Here is a 26,006-nt window from a genome sequence, read left to right on the forward strand (position 1 = left end):
GGTCTCAAGGTATATTTTCTTTAATAATTGACATTTCTCCTGGATGCCTGATGAACATAATTCTTTCAAAGTGGGGACAGATGATAGCTTAATTCTGCTATTCCTTTATTCAAGTGAGTCATTACTTTAAAAATAATTGTTATCATATGTGAAAGTTTATACATAATGTGAAGAATAGAATATTTCAAATGAATCAAAGGTTGCTCTATGTTGCTTGCTTATGTGTCTTAAGCCATTACTCAAGTGAATCATGGTCTTCTAATATTATGACTCAAATATTAAAAGATCATGACTCATTTTGGCTTTCCAAATCTGGTTTTAATTTTTGATAAGACATTGTACACTAATTTTCATGTTTTATAAGTTGCTAACAAGAATAGACTCCAGTCAAAAATAGCAGCAATTAATGGGAACTCAACACTTCAATGATTTTGCTAGTTTAAAGGTTCTAAGAAAATTATTCTTCTCTTCTAGTAGTGATAGAAAAAAATCGTATTATAGGAGTATAATTTTGGAAAGTGATATGAAATACTGACAAAACAAATCAAGTATTATCAAGTAATTATCAGTATTCACATAGTCATAATTGAAATATCTAATACCTTGTATTGATTTCAGGTATTGTTATAACATTTTCATTTGTAACAGTTTTGATATATCTCCTGAGAACCTACATCCTTTAATTCATTATAATCACCTTTTCCTGTAACTATTTTAACATATTTATCATAGTTATTTACAGGCCTTATATGCGAACTGCCGAACCTATCGACTCCTCTTTTCCTTGATTATGGATCACATTTTTGTATGTGCTTATATAATAATTTTTGGTTTTATACTGGATATCATGAGATAGGATGTTAAGAGACTCTGTATGCTACTATCTTCATCTGAAAACTGCTGTGCTTTCTTCTTGCGGTCAGTTAAATTACTGGTGGATCATTCAAATTTGTGGAAATTGGTTTTATACTTTGTTAGGGTAAATCTATTTTAGTTTTGCCCTTAGTTTTAGGGTTAATCTCTTAACTGTGGGTATAGCATTTACTCTTAAGGCCTAGCTCTTCTGGAAAAACCCAAGATGTTTACTGAGACCGTCTAATTTGGTGAGACTCAAACTCTAAAATTCTGTCTCCCCCTTTAGAAGTGGCTGCTAAAATCTCTCCACTCTTGCATCCTTTTAGCTATTGTTTACCTCCCAAATTGCTCATAGCCTTGGTCCTGCACATGTGAGTGTAGGACTGCCAAGGACTTAGGAAAAGTTTGCATATATATATATATATATATATATATACACATATATATATATATATATATATACACATATATATATATATGTATGCATGTTCACTCTCCTTTTGATCACTCTCCAGTGTTATGAAACAGTTTTGCTGTTGTTACTGTTGTTTATATTTTTTTTAAGAATTTATAACTATTTTTTGGAAAAATGAATTATGTGCATACACACATATACGTATGTGTACCTGTGTGTATACATATACAAGCCACTGTCTATGTACTGTATGCAATACAATATACCCTCTATATATACTTGTGTACATTATATACAAATTACATAATATATTAGTGGGGTTTTTTTTGGAAACATCTTTATATACGTCCTGTCCTTTATCTTTGGTTGTACCTTTTGTACTATGTAGTGACCCACGAACCTGGACTAATGTTTCATTTCATATTCGCCAATATCCCAGCTAGGAGTTTCCTCTAACACAAGTCATTAGTTTCTGACATTACTGATCTAATTGAACCCCCAAAATTTAATTTTCTAGATCACTTCCAATTTTCCTGACACATGATGAGGAAGACTTAAATTTTCTATTTTAGAATATATTTCTGGAATCATTAGAGCAGAGAATATCACTTTTTCCCAGAAGTTACTCATGCATCTAAAGGAGTAGATACATAGGTTATGTTCTTTTTTCTCAGATAAACTTCACAAACCAACTGAAAGCTCAAGTAATAATAGGAAAAAATCCTGAGATTATATGCCTTGAATTGATTTTATGTTCTATGTATTATGGTTAACAGTTAAATGGTCATTACAGTCAAACTGTTTTTTAACTTTTTAAGAATTTTATGATGTTTTTATTGTTCAATTAATAGTTTATTAAATAAGTTTCACTTTACTAATTTTCCAGTGGTAAAGCTAAAACAAGTATCAACAACAGAACATTTATTAATCTTTTTCTTCCTGGTAATATAATACTGTTTAATATAGGATAGCTTTTCAAGGGATACATTTTATCCTGTTATTTTATAGAAATATGTTATATTGGAGAAATGGCAAAGCCACTGTTAAGTATAAAATAGTTAGGCTTGTTATTTTCTTTCACTGTCATGGAAAACATAGATTTGATGCCACTTCTCACTTTTTTATTCTCTCTCTTAATATCTCTATCATTCACAATCACATACACACATATATACACGAATAATAGGGACTATAATGAAAAAAGAGCTGTTTTTTAAACTCCTATTGTCTGCACATTTTCTGTTATAAAATTTGACAAAATTTCTTGGCTCTCTAGTACTCAGTCTGCATTTTACCCATTATCCCCCTGTTGCCGCCATAGCCTCTCTTTGCCTTTAAAAAAGGCATGTTCATAGTCAATTTAGGCCAGTGTGTCAATGATTTAAAACACACATATAAATTAGTCAGATTTGGGAATAAAATAAAAATGAATATCCCAGCATGCCCAGAGTATCTTATGAGCCTGGCATCCACATTTCCATTTAAACATCACAACCCTCTGCATGATGAGTGTTCTTGTCTTTTCCCTCCTAGTAACACTATTTATATGAAGAAAGATTAAGTAATTTTCTGAAGGCCACAGAGCTGTTTCTGAACAAGGCTTAGATTTAAATCAAGTCTTAGAGTCTAGTGCTCTTGACACCATATATATTTCTGTGCAGTGAAGTCTTCAAGGTTTCCTTGTAACTATTCCAGAGAGTCTGTGCTTAAACATACACCACTGATTAGCCATTTGATGAATGATTAAAATTTTTTGGCCTCAACACTAAATAGAACCAACTTAATAAATCCTTAAAATATCAGGGAAAGAATTCCTCTCTGCAGCTCCTTAAATAAATTCTGTGTTTTGGGTCTCTCCAAATTTGGAAATCATTCTTCCTAGGCCAAACAATGAATTGTGATATATTAACATAAATATTAAAACTAATATCAAAAGAAAAACATTACTTTCTAGAAAATATCAATAGATAATTAACAACTCAAAGGAAAAGTCTAGAAAATAAAAGAACTAAACACATCCATAAATGAGCAATTGAAAATATAATATCTTACATTTATTATTGCTAAGGACCAAATTGTGTCCCCCCGGCCCCCAATATGCTTTAATAAGATTAATGTCCTAATAAGAAGACACACCAGAGAGCTCACTCTCTTTCTTTGTGAACATCCAAAGAAGAAATCCTGTGAGACCACAGTAAGATGGTAGCTGCCTACAATCAGGAAGTGGACTCTCATCAGAAACTGACTATACTGGTACCCTGATCTTGGACTCGTAGCTTCTAGAACTATGAGAAAATGAATGTCTGCGATTTGAGCCATATAGTCTACAATATTTTATTATAGCAGCGTGAGCTAACACCATTATTTTATTATCAGCTATTAAAATATCATAGTAGTGGGGCGCCTGGGTGGCGCAGTCGTTAAGCGTCCGACTTCAGCCAGGTCACGATCTCGCGGTCCGTGAGTTCGAGCCCCGCGTCAGGCTCTGGGCTGATGGCTCAGAGCCTGGAGCCTGTTTCCGATTCTGTGTCTCCCTCTCTCTCTGCCCCTCCCCTGTTCATGCTCTGTCTCTCTCTGTCCCAAAAATAAATAAACGTTGAAAAAAAAATTAAAAAAAAAATAAAATATCATAGTAGTTTTGACAGTTTTCCCCCATGGAATCTTTAAAAGCATTATTTTAAATAATCTTCATCACAATCCTACGAGAAAGCTGAAGTTTAGGGAGATTAAATAACTTGCACAAGATCACACAGATAATTTTCTAGTGATGCTGTGTGACTAGAATTCTTATCTCCTGGCTCTTCATCCATTCTTCTATCTCCATACCCATGTTGTGAGACTAAATAATAACCACTTTGCATATGTGAAGACTCATTAGCATCAGCACCATCTATCACTGTTAAAAATATGACAATGTTAAAGACTGTTTTTGCACAGTGCAAAATTATCCATGTAATATTAATTAGTTCTGCAATATAGAGAGAATCCAAGGAGAAACTTTATAATGCTCTCTCTCTATGAAGATAAAGGTATATTTTATTCAGACTGCCACAGCCTTGGACTATGTATAAGAATGCCAATTATTTCATTTTTTAAAAAATTCTAAAATATATATGTTATACTTTATATTTTATTTTATTTTATATTTTATTTTATATATTAAATACTATTCCATTCACATATAGATTTATTTATTTATCTGAAAAAGCGTAATCGTGTCTTGTATGTATCATTGTTCTAAATTCTAGAGATATAGGGATAAACAAAACTAAAATGTTCAAGACCCTCATGGGATTTGCATTCAAGCAGAGCAGAGAGACCCCCTAGATAAACAAAATAATGAAAAGATGTACTGGTAGTAATACCTGGAACAGGAGATTGACGTGTTTAAGGATGAGAAAGACGAATGCTGGAGCATAAAGAACCAAGGAGAATATGTAATGGGTAAGACTAGAGAAAACAGGGCAGAAGCAAAATGCGGTAGAAATTTTAAGCAACAGTAAGAAGATTTGGTTTTATTTATTCCAGATATGATGAGGAAATCATTTTAACTAGAGAGTCAATCTATTTCATTTTTTTTTTAAGTCACTCTAGCTATGGAAGTAAAGACCAGTGTAGGTTATTATTACATTCAACCAGGAGAAAGATAATGGTAACTTTTGCAGAAGCTATAGCAGTAGAGATGAAAAGCCATGAAGAGATTTAAAACATATTTTGGTGACTTGGCCAACAGGATTTGCCTCGGCAATGAATGCAGCAGTAAAAATGAGGGGTACAAAGAAACAAGCATGTCTTCTGAGTGTCTGGCTTCCAGTGCTAGATGGGCGGTGGTGTCACTTACTGAGATAGGGACATTCACAGAAGAACCAGCTTTGAAGAAGGGAAGAGAATGGAAGCTTTTTTTATACATAAAATTTTGAGATGTCTCTAAGACATCCCGATGAATCATCTATCCGGGGGAAGATGGTGGCCTGAAGCTCTACCTTCTCATCTACAACTTGCTAATTTTCCTGAGTGAAGCAGCAACTGAGATAGGACAGTGGGCAAAGCTCAGAGGGGTGTGTGAAATACACCTCATCATTGCTGAGACTGTGAGAATGTTAAAGCTCCCATTATGTACACGTGGGGCAGACTACACTCTGCATCTTCCAAGAACACATAAGCAGATTTGCTGCTTGAAGAGAACACTTCCAGTTTATCTTCACAGGCAAGGATGAACAGAGCCTGGAGTTGGATAAAAGAAATAAAAGCAAGGGTGCCTGGCTGGCTCAGTTGGTACAATATGTTTGTGACTTGATCTCAGGGTTGTGAGTTTGAGCCCCATGGTAAGTGTAGAGATTACTTTAAATTTTTATAAATCTTTAAGAATTAAAAAAAGAAATAAAAACAAACCATAGGGAACCCAGCTGCTTAGAAACAAGAAGCAGAATACCAACAATAAGCTATACTTCATGAACTAAAACACAAAAGATAAGATCATTTAATTATGATATGAGACTAAATATATGATTTTTAAATGTAAAACCCAACTTTTAAAAAAGATGTCACCATTGAGAAGTGAAGAAATATATCAAAATACAAATATACAAAACATCTAAGGATTATGAGGGGAAAAAAAACAGGTTAGAGGAGAGGTCTAGGTTAGCGATATGAATTCATTCACTTGAATAACCAAGAACTTACTGTATACAAGAATGTTTTATTGGGGTGCCTGGGGTCTGTCAGTTGAGTGTCATACTCTTGGTTTCGGCTCAGGTCATGTTCTCATGGTTCATGAGTTCAAGTCCCGCGTTGAGCTCTGCGCTGAAAGTGTGGAACCTGCTTGGGATTCTCTCTCTTTCTCTCTCTGCCCCTCCCCCACTCTCTCTCTCTCAAAATAAATAAACTCAAAAAAAAAAAAAAAAAGAATGTTTTATTTATCTTTATCTCCAGAATGAGCTTCTTGTACTTCTTGACAATACTCCCTGTTAGAGAAGAAATGCGTATCTACTTGACATTTAACTGTAATTAAAACACTGCCAGGCACCTCCCATATGTACCAATTGGCATTAGTGAAACTGAGGTAACTCATACAGTGCATGTAGCGTAGTGCTTTTCAGATAACAATTTCTCAACAAATTTTAGTTTCCCTTCAACTTAGGAGACAACTGTGTGTCCTTTACTTTTATTTTTTGAGATATGTATGTATATATGTACTTATGTATGTATGTATGTATGTATTATCCTCTTTCCTAAACTGTCTTATAAAACCAAAAGTACAACATGTTGTTACATTTTTGAGTTAATTACTTACAAAGAAAAGTCATTTCTTTTTTCTTTCCTTTTCTTTTTTCTTCTTTTTTCTTTTTTTTACCATTGCTGCTATTAAAGGACAAAAGCACAAGCTTCTATTGACTTATATTTGCCTTAGGGTGTAAATAAATCTATCGTGACACAAGATCACATTCTACAAAAACAAGTTTGTGTGTGGAAATAGTTTCTGTAGCCACCATTGAAATAAAATGCAGTGAACAACACAGACATGTATCTAACTTACTCTATTTGTGGCATATCAAAGTCAAATCCAAGAACATATGAAGGCTATGCTACTGTAATGGTCAATTTAATGCATCAACTTGACAGGGCCACAGGATGCCCAGAGATCTACTTAAACATATCTGGGTGTGTCTCTGAGGGTGTTTCTGGAATAAATTAGCATTTGAATTGGTGGACTGAGTAAAGCAGATGGCCCACCCCAGTGTAGGTGAATATCCAATCTGTTGAGAGTCTGGAAAAAACAAAAACAAAAAACAGGATAGTTGAATTTTTCTCTGCCTGACCACCTGAGACATCAGTTTTCTCCACCAGCTTTCCTGGGTCTCCAGCCTGCACATGGCAATCATGGCATTACTCAGCCTTCCTCGCTGTGTGAACCAAGACCACACATATAAAATGTTCAATATATTTGCAGAAATAATTAATTAAGTATGAAGCAATGCCATAATGCCATTAGCTAAACTGATTACAAATGGTTGGATAATCAGGAAAAAAAATGTATTCTCTCTTAGATCAAATACATTTTTTATATGAAAATGCTTAGAAATTGGCTGCTTCTAGGAAAGCCAAAAATATGGAAATATGTAGTATATAATAGGGAGCTGTGCAGCACAGTGGATGTCATAGTTGTAGTAGTGTTCTCCAGAGAAACAGAACCAACAGGAAATATATATATTTACACATATATTTACACACATATATAATTAATTCATATATATGAATACGTTTAATATATATAATTCATTCATTCTTATATTCCTATATTCATTCCTATGTTCATTCATTCCCATGACATTAAATATCATCTATAGATCACTGACTCTGAAGTGCATATTATAAATCAATACTACTTCTATGAACTCTAAGTTTATGTGATCAGTTAAATACTTGAGGTCCTTGCTTTGAGTATTTCTCAGGTATTTAAAAATATAAGATACACAACTGATCTCTGAGTCTCCATGTCTGACTTTTCCAAATACCAGTGCATGACACCTCCATTTACCTAGATACTAATTCCTAAGAAGAGTGATTCTTAAACTGCCCCCCTCCTTGCTCTCTCGCCCTCACCTGATCCACTACTAAATCCTAATGGTTTTTCTCCCTAAGATATCTCCCATCTCTCTACTTTTCTCTGTGTCCATTGAAATAATTCTCCAAGATTCTATCATGGTCAACAAGTCTACCACGACAGTCTCTTCCCACTCACTTCTGCAGGTGTGCATTTGTTCACACCAAATTCATTCTTCACTCAGCAGCCACAATGAGTTTTTAATGAGATATAATTTACATATAACATTCTATTAGTTTCAAGTGTACAGCATAATGATTTGGCATTTGTATGTATTACAAAATGATCACTACATTAAGTGTGGTTATCATCTATCACCAAATATAGTTAAAAGTTCTTTTCTTGTAAAAAAAATACTTTATTTTCTTGTGATTACTTTTAAAACCTACTCCTTTAGCATCTTTTAGTATACAATACAGTGTTAGTAATATAGCCACTATGTTGTATATTACAAATGGTGTTTTTAAAATATAAATCAGCTCAGCTCCAAGCTGTAAGTGTGGAGCTTGCTTGAGATTCTCTCCCTCCTTCTCTCTCTACCCCTCCCCCACTCATGCAAGCCCAAGAGCACTGTCTCTCTCTCTCAAAATAAATAAATAAATATTAAAATGTAAATCAACTCACTATCAGCTTGCAATTTTTCAGTAGCTTCCCAATATTCTTAAGAAAATAAATAAAGGAAATTGCAAAAAATAAATAAAGGAAATTGCAAATCCTGAAAATAAGCTATACGGTCCTACATGACCTTGCTGTCACTTACTCTGCCAACCTCGTTCTGTACCACTTTGCCATCACACACCATGTTCCAGTAACACTGGCTCTTGTTTGAACACATCAAGCTATCTGCCATGTTTTGGTCTTTACACTCTATTATCAGGGCCTAAAATGATGTGCCCTTTATTCATCTGTCTGTACATCCTCTGGGTTTCAGCTTAAATAGTGCTTCCTCAAGTAGACCTTCCATAGTATTCTACAAATCTAGACATGATTATTTTTTCTTTTTTTTTTAATTGTTTTAATGTTTATTTATTTTTGAGAAAGAGAGAGAGAGCAAAAGCGTGCAAGCAGGGGAAGGACAGAGAGAGAGGGAGACACAGAATCTGAAACAGGTTCCAGGCTCTGAGAGATCAGCACAGAGCCCAACGTGAGGCTCAAATTTGAGAACGGCAAGACCATGACCTGAGCTAAGGTCAGACGTTTAACTGACTGAGCCACCCAGGTGCCCCTGATTGTTTTTTTTTTCTATAGAACTTACCATGATTTGTAATTTCACAGTATTTTTATATTTACTGTTTAATAAATGTCTCATTAATAGGATGTAAATGGTGGGGAAATAGATAACTTTTTTCTCTTTTTTTTAAATTATTTTATTTTTTTTATTTTTGAGACAGAGAGAGACAGAGCATGAGCAGGGGAGGGGCAGAGAGAGAGGGAGACACAGAATCCTAAAAAGGCTCCAGGCTCTGAGCTGTCAGCACAGAGCCTGACGTGGGGCTCGAACTCACAGACTGTGAGATCATGTTCTGAGCTGAAGTCCGATGCTTAACCGACTGAGCCACCCAGGTGCCCCACTTTTTTTTCTTTTTTAATTTAGCACTGTATCTCTAGAGGCTGGGGCCTTGGTTTCTTTAGAAAAATGGCATTATTGTACAACATTCATAATCTAAGTGTACAATAAATTAGATAAGCAAAAATAATTGACTTCCTTCTGAAGGCTGTGCCATCACATGGTTCAAATAGCTATTCTTTTCAAATATCTTGCTAAACACAAAAGTCTGGGGCAATAATAATTATTTTAATTTAGATATAAGATATTTAAATGCATTTTTGTTTTATTCACTTAAATAATATTTTTGAAGCAGAATTAGACCCATAATTACAAAGGACAAACTGATGGTTGTCAGAGGGGAGGGAAGGAGGAGATGGGCAACTGGGTTAAGGGGAGAGGGAGATACAGGCTTCCCGTTATGGAAAGCATAGGGCATGGGAATAAAAAGCACAGCATAAGGGGGAAAAAAGAAAATGAAATTCTTCCTTCCATGTTCAAAAATACATATTTTTGAAATCTTATTACATGCATAATAGGGCAAAACACTGGTAAAACAAAGATAAATATGCTTCTTACAATTAAAGTGTTTACAAAATGAGTGGGAAAATCAGATAACTTCAGTCAACAGGTAATTATTCAATGTCAAGAACTATTCTAGGTTCTGGAGACACAAAGAAGTATAATGCATATGCCCATATCTGGACTGAAGGAAACAGAAGCATGCTTGACTGTAACATGTATCTGTGTTATAAGATATAAGCATGATATGCTAAGTCAATTAGACAGCATCTAACACTACTTGCATGAAGAAATGAGAGAAGCTACTGAGAGAGGTGAACTTGAGGTGACCTCCTAAAAAATGGATAGAGAAGTTTACATGGAAAGGTATCAGATCAGGGCACTCTAGGCAAAGTGATAAGCATGTGCAAATCACAAAGATTTATTTCAAGGTAACTACAGATAAGGATAATAACATTATTTATAAGCCATGCTTTCTTAGTTTATCATATATTATAGAGAAAAATATTAATTTTAGTGGCTGATCTTATTTTCTACTAGATTTGATATTGGAAAGCATAATTTTAAACCTTCTAGATTTATACGGTTTCAAAAAGCAATTAAAGTGTTCACACCTTCAAGATAAAAAACCAACTGCAAAAGTATCTTAAAACACTGGCTGGATCAACATTTCAGACCACAATGTATTAATAACAGTGTTTTATTTGATTTTAATTTTTAAAAATGTTATTTATTTTTGAGAGAGACAGAGACAGAATACGAGCAGGTTAGGGGCAGAGAGGAGGGAGACACAGAATCCAAAGCAGGCTCCAGGCTCTAAGCTGTCAGTACAGAACCCAACATGGGGCTCGAACTCATGAACTGCAAGATCATGACCTGAGGTGAAGTTGGATGCTTAAGTGACTGACTCACCCAGGAACCCCTTAGTAACAGTGTGTTTTTAAAAGGACAAGTGATGTCAATATAGAGGAAGACAAAATCTCGCAGTCTGGCAAATGATATCAGCCTAGCCTTTTTTCCTGGCCAGGCATGCTCCCAAGATACCAGATCTACCCCAGAAATTCCTGGCACAGAAACGGAGTTGCCTATGGCAACTGGTTGCAGTTGTTTTTTTCTTTTACACTCACTTCCCCGGAAAGGTAACTGAGGAAAAAATTCTCTTCACTCTCTCCCCTTCTGTGAATGTCAAAGGGTCTTAAATCCTAACAGCAACTATTTATTTGGGACTAAAGTAGTCTTCTCAGTAGACCTACTTTATGGCTACTGGGTGTAAAGAATACAGCATTGTTAAGAACTTATACTTCTTTTCCATTTGTCTTTAAACACGCTCGACATAAATGAAATATATCGAAGTAAATGGTACCACATGAGCACATAAAACATTTGTAGTACTGAATCCCTATTTCATAGTTTTAGTGTACATAAATCTGTCCATATTCACATTGCATTAGACAAACCGAATTCTAACCTCTTGTTCCCGGCCCACTCCACCATTCCAACTTCTTTTCTCACTCTTTCATCTTCTAGCTTTAGGAAAATGTCTCATCTCACATTAAGTTCAAGTGGGTAGATCCTCAGCAAAAATGGATGTTTGACTATCCTTTACTTACACATCCCCTGAGCATCTAAATGCAGAAAGAAGCAAGGGCTATTTTTCTAAAGGTTTTGAGAAGCAGAATGTATGCAAAATGAGTCCTTAGCCAGTGAAGAATTAAGAGACCCAGGAGTCCTAGCTCTGACCCTGTCTTTGTGATCTTGAGAAAACACTCCACCTCCTTGGTTTTAAGTCTCTTATTCATAAAATAAAGAAACTATGTGGTCAAAGGTTTATCATGATAAGTTCATACATTTGAAAGGTTTTCTTTTTTTTTTTTTTTTTTTTTTTAATTAGTATAAAAAGCACTAAGCCTGTTACTAAGCCTGTAACACAACTCCACTGGGTCATCCATCAGTGTTACCCACAAATGCATCTGCTGGCCTTGCCTCTCTCAAAGGACAATGTTGCTATCAGCACGATTTTCCTTTGTTGAGTCTCAAAGTGAGTGTTAGAACTACCTGGCCGATGCATACTCTACAGCACTCGTGCTGGGCATTGCATTCTGTAGCACACAGTCTGTATCAACAGAAACTGGCGCAGGAAGGTAATAGGGAATAGAAGTTTTGAAAGGTAGGATGAAAACGTCATTAAGCAGAGCACAAGTTTAGTTTGAAAATACTGGGGTATCTTCTAGAGTTTTATATAAGGGAGAAATTTGAAATGCAGAGTCAGGAACGAGCTCTTTACTGCACTCCAGTTAAAATGTTAACAACCCAGCCCCTCTCGGTAGGTAACAGCACAATATACTGATCAAAGAATTTCAGACTCTATTCTCGTTATCAGACCACCTTCTCATAGTCCATTATGAATTAGTATTTTTGTGTTTTGTCCATATGTTGTGAACAGTATACTTTTATTACATTTTTGTAATGTAATCATCTCTGCCCCTCCCCTGCTTGCAGTCTGTCTCTCTCTCTCAAAAATAAATAAACATTAAAAAAATTTTTTAAAAAGCTTTTGTTAAAATTGCTCTTGATTATTTGGATACCCATGAAATGATGGTAAAGAAATCTACTTCTACTGTTTTTTTAAACTCTAGAAATTGTTTTCTGGCTATTTTCTGTTTTAATTCTCTTCCTCTAACCTATAAGCCATAACGGCCCTGCTTCTTCAGAGGTGAACACCTAAGTGTGATAACAAAGAAGTTTTGCCTTAATCAATTGGATTTTGAATTGTATAAAAACCAAGAAAAATCTATCATCTCATTCAGCAAGCAAGCTTTCTATGTGCTTGACATTATTTCTGCTGCAAAGGAATTATCATGGAAAACAGTGCTCACGAGGAAGACCATCTATAACCTAAGAGAGGATCAACTGATGTAAATAGAGATCCTAGCCTATCTTGCTATATATGCTATATTGCTATAAGCAATATTGCTAAAAGGAATTCTATATTGCTAAAAGCAATTCTACAAGCAATCCAAACCTCTTTAGAAATCTCCATTTTCTGGGACCCTGCATAGTATTTTGCCTCCTATTTTGCTGGCATGAAGCCATATTACCTAGCATCCTCAGCATTTCAAACACCATTATTGTCTTTTCAGGCCGCCATAACAAAATACAATAGACTGGTGGCTTAAACAACAGAAATGCATTTTCTCACAGTTCTGGAGGTGAGCAGTCTGAGTTGAAGGTGTCATCAAGGTTGGTTTCTTCTCAGGCTTCACTGCTTGGTTTGCAGACTGCTGCAAACCTCTGTCTTCCCATGGTCTTCCCTCTGTGTGTCAGTGTTCTAGTCACTTTTTTCAAGAACACCAGTCATACTGATTTAGCCCTCAACCTAATGAACTCATTTAACTTACTTAGCTCTTTAAACACTTTATCAACAAATATAGTCATATGCTGACATACTGGGGATTAGGACTTCAACAGGAATTTTGAAAAGTGACATCAGCAAGATGACCAAATAAGACATGTCTTGTCATATCCTTACTCAATAACAATTTGGCATCTATCCACAGGCAAAAGTGCCTTTTGGGGAGTTGAAGGATCCAAATAGGACACTCTTGATTATTCTGATGCAGTCCAAGAAAGAGGAGAATCATTTTGAGAAGGCAGGCCTGCATCCAGGAGGCTGAAACGAAGTCCCACCTCTGGACCCAGAAACATCTCTATACCCTTGAGAACTTGGCTATAGCTCCCTTGGCTTTAAGTTAAGGGAAATTTGCCTCTCCCTAAAAGTGACCCAGCCCAATGTCAACAGAGTCTTTCTCAGAGGTAATTCCTCCTGAGGGGGTATGAGAGCATGTGAGTGAGTGAGTATCCACTACCCCAGCTCTGCAGGTGCTGCCGTAAAGGCCCATGTCTCTCTCTCTCCATCCAGAGAACTAGATCACGAGCTGCAGGACTAGGAAGCTGGTGAGTGATTGGGAAAACAGCAAGCAGGGTAAACGGAACCTATCATCAGAAGCACTTGGATTCTACTAACCCGTTATGGACTCCACCACAGGCCCATCCACAAGCAGCTGGGAATGCCTCTCCTGCAGGTCTCCCACCGACCCAGTTACCAAATTAATATGTCCTGAGGATCTAATGTAAAGCATGGTGACTGTAGCTAACTATACTGGGTTATATATTTGCAAGTTGCTAGTAAATCTTAAATGTACTTACCAGGCACAAAAATACAAAAACAGTAACTACGTGTGAGGAGAGAGAACTTATTGTGGTAATCATCTCTCAATACATCAAATCATCACATTGTACATTTTAAACATACACAGGATATATCAATTATATCTAAATAAATAAATAAATAAATAAATCTTATAAATTTTTTAAAAATGGGGGATCACAGTTCGGTCCATAAGAAGCCTCCATTCATTTTCATCTCTAACCAGGATCCCATAACATCAGTCTTTATTCTTCTTGCTATAATGTACTTCCTTTTCTAATTTCATTTCATCTTCCCTTTTATGGCTGCATCATTTTCTTTGGCTTTAGATAATCATAAGCCTAAAATCTTACAATGTTCTCAAAGTCTAAGTTTCCAATGGAAAAAATGAAAACACACTAAAAATGAAGCATGACCAATAACACGTAAAGAAGTAGAGTACAATACCACACACATGCACACACGTAGACAGAAATGTTTTCCATATTTGTACACATACACACGTAGTTTTCTTTTTCATTTGTTAGGCTTGACATAATTTCATACTTTTTTAAGTTTATCTATTTTTGAAAGAGAGAGTGCATGCGCATGGGGAAGGGGCAGAGAAAGGGAGAGAGAAAATCCCAAGAGGCTCCACACTGTCAACATAGAGCCCGTCATGGCGCTCAATCTCACAAAATGGGAGATCATGACCTGGGCTGAAATCAAGAGTCTCAACTGACTGAGCCACCCAGGCACCCCTTGACATAATTTCTTTCTTTTTATTTTATTTTTTAATATAATTTATTGTCAAGTTAGCTAACATATATTGTATACAGTGTGCTCTTGGTTTCGGGAGTAGATTCCTGTGATTCACCACTTACATACAACACCCAGTGCTCATCCCAACAAGTGCCCTTTCTCAATGCCCATCACTCATTTTCCCCTCTCCCCTGCCTACCCCCCCCCCATTCAACCTTTAGTTTGTTCTCTGTATTTAAGAGTCTCTTATGGGTTTGCCACCCTCTCTGTTTGAAACTATTTTTTCCCCTTCCCTTCCTCCATGGTCTTCTGTTAAGTTTTTCAAGTTCCATATATGAGTGAAAACATATGATATCTGTTTTTTTCTGACTGACTTATTTCACTTAGCATAATACCCTCCAGTTCCATCCATGTTGTTGCAAATGGCAGGATTTTATTCTTTCTCATTGCCCAGTAGTATTCCATTATGTATATAAACCACATCTTCTTTATCCATTCATCAGTTGATGGACATTTGGACTCTTTCCATGATTTGGCTATTGTTGAAAGCACTGCTATAAACATTGGGGTACAAGTGCCCCTACGAATCAGTGCTCCTGTATGCTTTGGATAAATTCCTAGTAGTGCTGTTGCTGGGTCGTATGGTAGTACTATTTATAATTTTTTGAGGAACCTCCACGCTGTTTTTCACAGCAGCTGCACCAGTTTGCATTCCCACCAACAGTGCAGAAGTTTCCCATTTCTCCACATCCTCACCAACATCTGTTATTTCCTGAGTTCTTAATTTTGGCAACTCTGACTGGTGTGAGGCAGTATCTCAAAATGGTTTTGATTTGTATTTCCCTGATGATGAGTCATGTTGAGCATCTTTTTATGTGTCTATGGGCCATCTGGATGTCTTCTTTGGAAAAGTGCCGATTTATGTCTTCTGCCCATTTCTTCATTGGATTATTTGTTTTTTGGTGTTGTGTTTGGTAAGTTCTTTATAGATTTTGGATACTAACCCTTAACCCATAAATATAACCCATAAATATATGTCATTTGCAAATATCTTTTCCCATTCTATCGGTTGCCTTTTAGTTTTATCGATTGTTTCCTTTGCAGGCCAGAAGTTTTTTATCTTGTTGAGGTCCCAATAGTTCATTTTTGCTTTTATTTCCCTTGCCTTTGGAGACGTATCAAGTAAGAAGTTGCCGTGGCTGACGTCAAAGAAGTTGTTGCCTGTTTTCTCCTCTAAGGTTTTGATGGTTTCCTGTCTCACATTTAGATCTTTCATCCATTTTGAGTTTAGTTTTATGTTTGATGTAAGAAAGTGGTCTGGTTTCATTCTTCTGCATGTTCCTGTCCAGTTCTCCCAGAACCATTTGCTAAAGAGACTGTCTTTTTTCTATTGTATACTCTTTCCTTCTTTGTCAAAGATTAGTTGGCCATACATTTGTGGGTCCAATTCTGGGTTCTGTATTCTGTTCCATTGGTCTGTGTGTCTGTTTTTGTGCCAATACCACATGGTCTTGATGATTACAGCTTTGTAGTAGAAGCTAAAGTCCGGGATTGTAATGCCTCCCACTGAGGTTTTCTTTTTCAATATTACTTTGGCTATTTGGGGTCTTTTGTGGTTCCATATAAATTTTAGGATTGTTCTATCTTTGAGAAGAATGCAAATTTAATTGGGTGCAATTTTAATTGGGATTGCATTGAATGTGCAGATTGCCTTGGGTAGTATTGACATTTTAACAATATTTATTCTTCCAATTCATGAGCATGGAATGTCTTTCCTTTTTGTGTGTGTGTCTTCTCCAATTTCTTTCATAAGTTTTCTATAGTTTTCAGCATACAGATTTTTGACATCTTTGGTTAGGTTTATTCCTAGGTATTTTATGGTTCTTGGTGCAATTGCAAATGGGACCAATTTCTTGGTTTCTCTTTCTGTTGCTTCATTATTGGTGTATAGAAATGCAACCAATTTCTGTACATTGATTTTTGTATCCTGCGACTTGTTGAATTCATGTATCAGTTTTAGCAGATTTTTGGTGGAGTCTTTAGGGATTTCCATGTAGAGTATCAAGTAGTCCGCAAAAAGTGAAAGTTTGACTTTTTTGTCAAGTTGGATGCTTTTTATTTCATTTTGTTGTCCGATTGCTGAAGCTAGGACTCCCAATACTATGTTAAACAACACTGGTGAGAGTGGACATGTTTGTTGTGTTCCTGATCTCAGGGGGAAAGCTCTCAGTTTTTCCCCATTGAGGATGATATTAGCTGTGGGCTTTTTATATGTGGCTTCTATGATGCTAAGATATGTTCCTTCGATCCCAACTTTCTTGAGGGATTTTATTAAGAAAGGATGCTGTATTTTGTCAAATGCCTTTTCTTCATCTATTGACAGGATCATATGTTTCTTATCCTTTCTTTTATTAATATGATGCATCACATTGATCGATTTGCAAGTATTGAACCAGCCCTACAGTCCAGGAATGAATCCCACTTGATCATGGTGAATAATTCTTTTAACATACCGTTGAATTCGATTTGCTAGTATCTTGTTGAGAATTTTTGCATCCATGTTCATCAGGGATATTGGCCTGTAATTCTCCTTTTTAGTGGAGTCTGGTTTGGGAACCAAGGTAATGCTAGCTTCATAGAATGAGTCTGGAAGCTTTCCTTCCATTTCTATTTTTTGGAACAGTTGAAGAAGGTTAGGTATTAACTCTGCTTTAAACGTCTTGTAGAATTCCCCTAGGAAGCCATCTGGCCCAGGACTTTTATTTGTTGGGAGATTTTTTTTTTTAATTTTTTAAAATAGTCATTTATTTTTGACAGAGAGAGAGATAGAGCATGAGAGGTGGCGGGACAAAGTGAGAGGGAGACACAGAATCTGAAGCAGCCTCCAGGCTCTGAGCTGTCAGAACAGAGCCTGATGCAGGGCTTGAACCTACAAACTGAGATCATGACCTGAGCTGAAGTCAAATGCTTAACCAACCGAGGCACTCAGGTGCCCCTATTTGTTGGGAGATTTTTGATAACAAATTCTATTTCTTTGCTGGTTATGGGTCATTTCAAATTTTCTATTTCTTCCCATTTGTGTTTTGGTAGTGTGTGGGTGTCTAGGAATTTGTCCATTTCTTCCAGGTTGTCTAATTTGTTAGTATATAATTTTTCATAGTATTCTCTAATAATTGTTTGTATTTCTGTGGTGTTGGTTGTGATCTCTCCACTTTCATTCATGATTTTTATCTATCTATTCTCTCTCTTTTCTTTTTGAGAGGTCTGGCTGGGGGTTTATCAATTTTGTTTAGTTTTTCAAAAGACCAGCTCTTAGATTCATTGATCTGTTCTACTGGGGGGTTTTTTGTTTGTTTGGTTGGTTGGTTTTGTTTTTGTTCTTGTTTCTTTTTTGGGCGGGGTGGGGAGAGAATTCTATATTGTTTATTTCTGCTCTAATCTTTATTATTTCTCTTCCTCTGCTGGATTTGGGGTTTCTTTGTTGTTCTGCTTCTAGTTCCTTGAGGTGTGCAGTTAGATTTTGCATTTGTGATTTTTCTTATTTCTTGAGATAGGTCTGGATTGCAATGTATTTTCCCCCTTAGGACTGCCTTTGCTGCATCCCTAAGGGTTTGGACTGTCATGTTTTCATTTTCATTTGCTTCCATATATTTTTAAATGTATTCTTTAATTGCCTGGTTGACCCAATCATTTTTTTTTTAGTAGGGTGTTCTTTAACCTCCATGCATTTGGAGACTTTCCAAATTTTTTCTTGTGGTTGATTTCAAGTTTCATAGCATTGTGATCTGAAAATATGCATGGTATGATATCAATTCTTTTATATTTATTGAGGGCTGTTTTCTGACCCATCATATGATCTGTCTTGGAGAATGTTCCATGTGCACTTGAGAAGAATGTGTATTCTGCTGTTTTTGGATAAAAAGTTCTAAACATACCCCCTTGACATAATTTCTTATAGGCATTACTCTAAGTTAACGTTAATTACATGCACATGTTACTTGGAGTTGGCACAAGTGTCACATTTCTTGGATGGCACTAACCCAGTATGCCCATATTCTCATCCATTCTCATGCTAGCAAAATTCAACTCGGCTTCTGGACCACCCTGCACTTTTTTCACAGCTATCATTGCTTAGTTCTTATTTTCTCACTTGAGACTGAACTTTTTAAGACTAGTCTTTGAAACAGAAGTAGCAAAAGCTCAGCCTAAGTAGCCCATGAAATGGTACCTCAAATTTTGATGCTGTTATTGAAATTTTTTCCATATCTTGCTCCTGAGAATATCATCTTAATTTGCTAATGTGTGGTTAGAATGAACAGGCCTGAAATTTTGACTTAAAGAAATATAATGGTCCACTTAAGAACATTTGCGCAGACAAAAGGCATAGGCCAGTGTTAGGGTGTGATCCATGGGACAGTCCTCCAGAATGCACGGTCTGAAGAGGTTCTAATCAAAACAAGAAGCTTGCTCTCACATGGAGTTGGTAATTTCCAGTTCGGACATTTATAAAGAATAAATCCTGCACTGAAGAATATGACTCCTAGATTTTTTTTTACGGTTGGCAGTATTTTATTTCATTTGCTAGACTTACGTTTTTTCTTTTATGACCTAAACCTCAAAATCATCCACCCTACACTAATTTAATATGAAAGATAAGAACAGCTGCAGGCATTCCAGTCTAACCTATACAGAATACAAAAATCAAAGATTTTTTTCCCCTTCGATACACTAAAAAAAGGTGCCCAAAGCTCATTTTCACTAACCAAGACATGCATTTCCATCCGCCTATGTTTGCTTGTCACACCTCCCTTCTTCCTCCTGCTAGGAAATGTCTGTGCCAAGGACAGTGGTGGGTAGCCACAACTGTCCATGTTGCCATGGAAAACAAATCCCCTTGTCTCAGAGGCAGGCGCATGTCTCAGATTCATGAAATGCTCAACATCAATCAATGTTTTTATCAAGTCACAACAAAATTTGTTAGGACATGATGAAAGATTTGAATCACCTCCATTTCAGTCTCTTTATCTTGCCTAAAAATTTCGGGATTTTTAGGAAGTCTACCAACTGAATGCCTTCCCTGCCTCGTATTTATGTGCTAGTGCCATTGTCCAGCCATGAGACACAGGGGAACTGCTCACAGCATGTGCACAGCTGTCACTGCTCATGGTTTGTGTTTCAAAGTGTTCTTTTCCTTAGCAATTTAAAGAGTAGGATTACAATTTCATGACTTTGGCACTTCACAAAGTAATGCAATTACTCCCACCCAAGACCCCACTTTTGCATTTACATTAAACCTGGGTCCTGAAAGTTTGATATCAGAAATAATTCCACAAGGTTTTGTGAGCAGAGACTGAAGCTAACAGTCAAAATGTATTTTATAGAAATAAATGAATGAAGTATATTATAGCCGTGTTTCACTGTGAAAGATCTTTTCTTTTAGGGTCTTTTAGATTTTTCCTAAACATTGTCAAATAAGTTTTGAAATGTTTTATATCAAGGTCCGTAAGGCTCTATATATGTGAATTAGAAGTTATCTGAAACTTCTCTTCCAGGCATTTTCATTTAATTCTCCACTTACACTTTAATTTTGCCCCATTATGGACTTCTTCCACGTGGTTGGAAGTCACGTAAAAGACTCTGATAGCCTTTGTACATCTTTAACTATTATTGGAAAACAATTTCATGCATAGGGAGTTTGTGGTCAGCCTGCAAAAAAGCATTCAAAGAAGTGTTTATGCATATTTGTTCATACCATATTTAACATAGTAGCCTGTACCTTGTTCACATTGTTACAGATTTTTTTTGCCCTTAACACTTATTCAGAATAAAATTTAATGCTTTCATGCACCCCAAAAAATATATTGGTTATATTTTTTGTATGCTCATACTCTTGAATTTGTTTGCCTAGAAATATGAAACAGCAATAAAATGTCATGCTCATTTTATATATGCATGCCCATTTTAAACTTGGAGGACAAATGATACCAGTAATCAATGACTGGATAAAATTATGGACATCTCTTAACCAACTATATGTCCTTTAGTTTCTTTCATTTTGTATTCATTTTCATTCATTAATTTAAAAAAATTTTTGAGCTGATTATATGTGAAGTCCAGCCTATGTGCCTGAAATGCATCAACAAACAAAGTAAGAAGAAAATTCTTGCCCTTTTATATTCTAGCATGAGGAGACAGAAAGTAAAGAATAAACATAAAAAACTGGAAAGAAAGAGCAAGCTAAGGGGTTGGGAACTGGAAAGGCAGACTGCAATTTTAAACAGGTCGGTCAGAATAGGAGTAGCAGAGAAAGTGACAGCTGTACCAAGGCGTGAAGGAGATGAGGGTGTTACCAGTGGGAATAATTACGGGAAGAATGTTCTGGAAGGAGAATACTTTTGGGCAGGAGCTTGCCTATCATGTTCAAGGAATAGTATGATGTTCATATGTTCAAGATAAAAAGGCAATAAAACACGTTCCATTCCTCTTACATCCCCTGAGACTACAGTTACCATGCACTGCATCATTCTTGCTTAAAATAAACTAGTAAGTTCTTATAAATATTATTTCAATTTTATATACATGTTTATATTCACATTTCCATGCATTTTTTAATTTACATTTTTTTTCATTATATTGTAAGCTTCTTCAAGATAAGGAATAGTCCTCTATTCATTATTTTTCTCTATACTGTTTTTGAGACCTACCAGACATTCAATAAATGTTAACTGTAGGCAAGGGGGAAAAAAGAATTAAAAATCTTACTTTTAAAACTCTAGCCTAAGGGCACCTGGGAGGCTCAGTTGGTTGACTGAGTTGGTTGACTCTTGATTTCGGCTCAGGTCATGACCTCACAGTTCATGAGTTCGAGCCCAGCATCGGGCTCTACAGTGACAGCACGGAGCCTGCTTGGGATTCTCCCCCTCCCTCTCCCTGTCCCTCCCATTCCCTCTCTTGAAATAAAAAAATAAAAAATATATACTTAAAAATTAAAAAATAAATAAAATCTAGCCTAGTTTCAAGAACCATAGTGGTCAAAACTCTTGGTCTTTGCCTCAGTTTCTTAAAACACATTGAAAACCAACTAATAAGTTATTAAATATGTGAAACATTGTATAAGTGTGAACTGTAATAAAATATAACTCTTAACTTGTATGCCACAAATCCATGAATGAGAAATAGGAGAGATAAATGCAGAAATCTGAACATAGCTTTTCAGGAGGTGGAAATGCAGTTTAAAGAGCGCTGAGAAAAAAGGCTTTAGATGGTGCACTCAGTGATGACATTCTGTGAGCTATTGACCTGGATCTTCAGCTCTGATGACCAATGTCCATCAGATCAATGCTAGTCACGTGGATATTAGAGTGATGAGACCCTTAGGAAAGCTTTGCCTTCCACAGTGATCCACTTCATGATTTGCCTTGTTCTAGAATCTCTCCTGACTCTTAACCTTGCCAACATTTCATCTGAATCCCTAGCTTGCAGAGAAATGACAAGCCCGGGTCATAAAGTTTGTTTCCACAGTTCTAAGATGCCCCATAGGTCATTTATGTCAAGACTTTCTCTGATTTGTGTTCTGATCTGTTATGGGTAAGCTCCCAAGTTAGTTTATTTAGCATATATTATTCTAAACATTTTACTATTTCCATATTGCCAAAAGAAGTATGAACAAATTTAGTAGATAGATTGCTAATGAGAAATGTTAAATGAGGTCATCATAGGATAGTAGTATTATTTCCTTTTCCACACAAAGCCAAGCTACTTTGAGTTTACCTTTCTTATAGTCACAGACAATGCACAGATTTTATTTTATTTAGGGACACATAAAACATCCTCTCATTCAACCCACTATTGCAAATTGTATACTGTCATTCGTTTTTCGTTCATTCTATATCTAATTGTTTATGTTCAGCTATATACTTGGGATTGTGCTAGATTCTGGGGATATTAAGATAATTAAGACATTCTCTTTGCCATTTAGGAACTTAAGGCCTAGAGGTAGAGAAATACAGGTTGATATTCTTCTGCGGCCAGGGCTTTCTAGAATATTTTGTTTCAGAGGTGTGGAAACCGAGGAAATGATTCATGCTTACTAAAAGACCTAATGTATAAGCCAAATGATTGCCTATTTACAAATTTAAAGTTAATGGTATTTCCTCAGACTAATGTGAATATTCATCATCACTATGCAGAGAAAGCTTCCCCAATATCAGATTATAAGAGAAACCATATTAATATTCAGAAGGTTGCCTCATGAGCATGGTATGAGAGTAAAGAAAACCAAATAGTCTTCACTATAGTCAGGCTATAATAAATACTGAGGAACCAGCCCAGCCCTTACAGCCTAAATTATCCCCAGTGATGCAGCAGTTTGTCTAGGTATAATATCTCTGCTATTTTACTGTGCAGGCTAGCACAGCCAAATCTTGCTCCTCTCTCCCCTAAGCTCTTTGGATTTTTGTAAACACTTACTGTCTTCATGCCAGTTAAGATATATTTGTTTCTATTTGAGTTAGTGCCACCCATTCATGTGGGCTAGGTAAAGAAGGATTAGTGACATTAGCATGCTTTCTTGAGGCTTACCTTAGGCAGCTGTCCCTGTATTACCTCTTACTTTTCTAATACTAAGCCTTTAAGCATGCCATGTATTTAACTATATTGGCAGAAAAATATGATTTGCAGTACATTTAATGACTTTTGAATTTTCCAAAACTGACCTCTTTACTTCTTTCCTTTTAGGTTGTAAAAATGATGATAATTGTCGTGGTGACATTTGCCATCTGCTGGCTGCCTTATCATATTTACTTCATCCTCACAGCAATCTATCAACAGCTGAATAGATGGAAATACATCCAGCAGGTCTACCTGGCTAGTTTTTGGCTGGCAATGAGCTCCACCATGTACAACCCCATCATCTACTGCTGTTTGAATAAAAGGTAAAAACAAAATTACTAAATGCAAGTTTCTTGCCACTCCTGGCTTAGCTGAAAGCATATAATGTTGTTCCCCCTTTTGCACTAAAAATGCAAAAGTAAGGGGTGCCGGGGTGGTTCAGTTGGTTAAGCATCTGACTTTGGCTCACATCATGATCTCACAGTTCGTGGGTTCGAGTCCTGCATCAGGCTCTGCACTAACAGTTCAGAGCCTGAAGCCTGCTTATGATTCTGTGTCTCCCTCTCTCTCTGCCCCTTCCCCATCTGTGCTCTGTGTCTCTCTCTCTCAAAAATAAAGAAATATTAAAAAGAATTTTTAATGCAAAAAGAAGGGAAAATTGAAAAATTCACTGACAGGAGTACAGAGCATGATTTTTTTTCTAGACTTCCTCCTACTTTATGAAATATCCCACCTTAACCATTACATTCTCAAAACAATATGCTTAGAAGTTCTAACTGGGAAATTTTTATTTCTGCCTCCAAACCCATCAGAATTTTGTCTGCGCAGGAAAAAAAAATGCCCAGTTCAGAGAAATGAAGATAATTCATAGAAATGTACAGATAATTTCTACAAAATGAAAAGATGATGGCATATGTGAGTGGACTCTATTAAGAAGGATGTTTTGTAAATACATTTCAAAATAGAAGATGTTGCTGCGAGGGTTCTAGAAGCAACAGTCAGGGCAAGGAGAATTCCAACCCTCCTTCCTATATAATGAGGTCAGTGAGTAAGAGATGGTGCAGCCTCCATGGAAATGAGTTCTGAAGAAATTGAGGTGGCCAGGGAAAAGCTACTTTTAATTTTTTCTAAGAAGTTTATTTTGAAAGAGACAGAGAGAGCATCAGCAGGGGAGGGGCAGAGAGAGAGAGAGAAAGAGAGAGAATCCCAAGCAGGCTCTGCACTGCCAGCACAGAGCCCAATGCAGGGCTCAAACTCACAAAACTGTGAGATCATGACCTGAGCCGAAAGGGAGAGTTGGTCGCTTAACCTACTGAGCCACCTAGACGCTAAGGAAAATCTACTTAAAAAAATATTTGTTTAGTGTTTATTTATTTTTGACAGAGAGAGAGAGAGAGGCAGAGCATGAGTGGGGGAGGGGCAGAGAGAGAGGGAGACACAGAATCCGAAGCAGGCTCCAGGCTCTGAGCTGTCAGCACAGAGCCTGATGCGGGGCTCGAATCCACTGACTTTGAGATCATGACCTGAGCCGAAGTCGGACGCTCAACCGACTGAGCCATCCAGGCGCCCCAGGAAAAGCTACTTTTAAAGTAAACTTTTTAAAAAGCAGTATTTGACTGTAGTCAGATTTAAGACTGGAAAGAATCATAAAATGTCGTTTCCAGATAAAATCATCTTGGTTGTAATGGTCAGAACATGGAAGGGCATGGTTAAATTTCAGAAGATTGATAATTCCCTTAATAAACCAGTGTGTTCTGGGGCACCTGGGTGGCTCAGTCGGTTAAGTGTCTGACTTTGACTCGGGTCATAATCTCACAGTTCGTGGGTTTCAGCCCCGTGTCGGGCTCTGTACTGACAGCTCACAGCCTGAAGTCTGCTTCAGATTCTGTGTCTCCCTATCTCTGCCCCTCCCCTGCCTGTGTGCTCTCTCTTCCTCTGTCTCTCTCTCTCTCTCTCTTTTTCAAAAATAAATAAATAAACATTTAAAAATTTAAAAAAATAAATAAACCAATGTGTTTTGAGCACAACTAGAAACAGAACTTCATGTAAGTAACTGTAAGCTAAATCCTAGGCTCTCTTTCCAGTTGGCCTCCACTATGCAGTGCTTTACGTTTGTTAATTACTTAATTCTTCTTTTCTTTCATTAACTGCATAAAGCATATATCAATTCAAGCCACCCCACAAGCAGTACATCTGTTTTTCATCAACTTCACTTAATGGTTTACAAAGCAAAGGATTTTGTATTTTCACATATGATTAGATAAAAACCATCAAGGTTAGTAATTAATTCTAACATTAAACGAGACTTTAATTTATAAATGTGTAATCATTTCTAAAAGAAGCTATTTTGAAATGCATCATTTTTAAGTGCCTTAACTGGCAAGCCTAATTCAAGTACACTTATGCAGATGTATAAAATTACTGAAGAAATGTACACTGTTTCTTTGGCATATGGATTACCTGATGCTGGACAACTTTACTATTCAATGACTTGCTTCTAACTGAT

The 26,006-nt window shown here is 36.4% G+C and overlaps 1 protein-coding gene across 1 annotated transcript in view; it reads left to right on the plus strand.

Annotated features, from left to right (window-relative positions):
• TACR3 (tachykinin receptor 3) overlaps nucleotides 1-26,006 on the plus strand; it is a 94,889-nt gene that overhangs the window by 64,150 nt on the left and 4,733 nt on the right. The window contains exon 4 of the mRNA XM_025921768.2: nucleotides 23,627-23,823. Within this exon, the coding sequence (XP_025777553.2) occupies nucleotides 23,627-23,823 (197 nt within the window). The remainder of the gene's footprint in view (nucleotides 1-23,626; nucleotides 23,824-26,006) is intronic.

This window comes from Puma concolor, chromosome B1, assembly GCF_028749965.1.
Source record: "Puma concolor isolate L17-30 chromosome B1, mPumCon1.1.hap2, whole genome shotgun sequence".
Taxonomy (NCBI): Eukaryota; Metazoa; Chordata; class Mammalia; order Carnivora; family Felidae; genus Puma; species Puma concolor.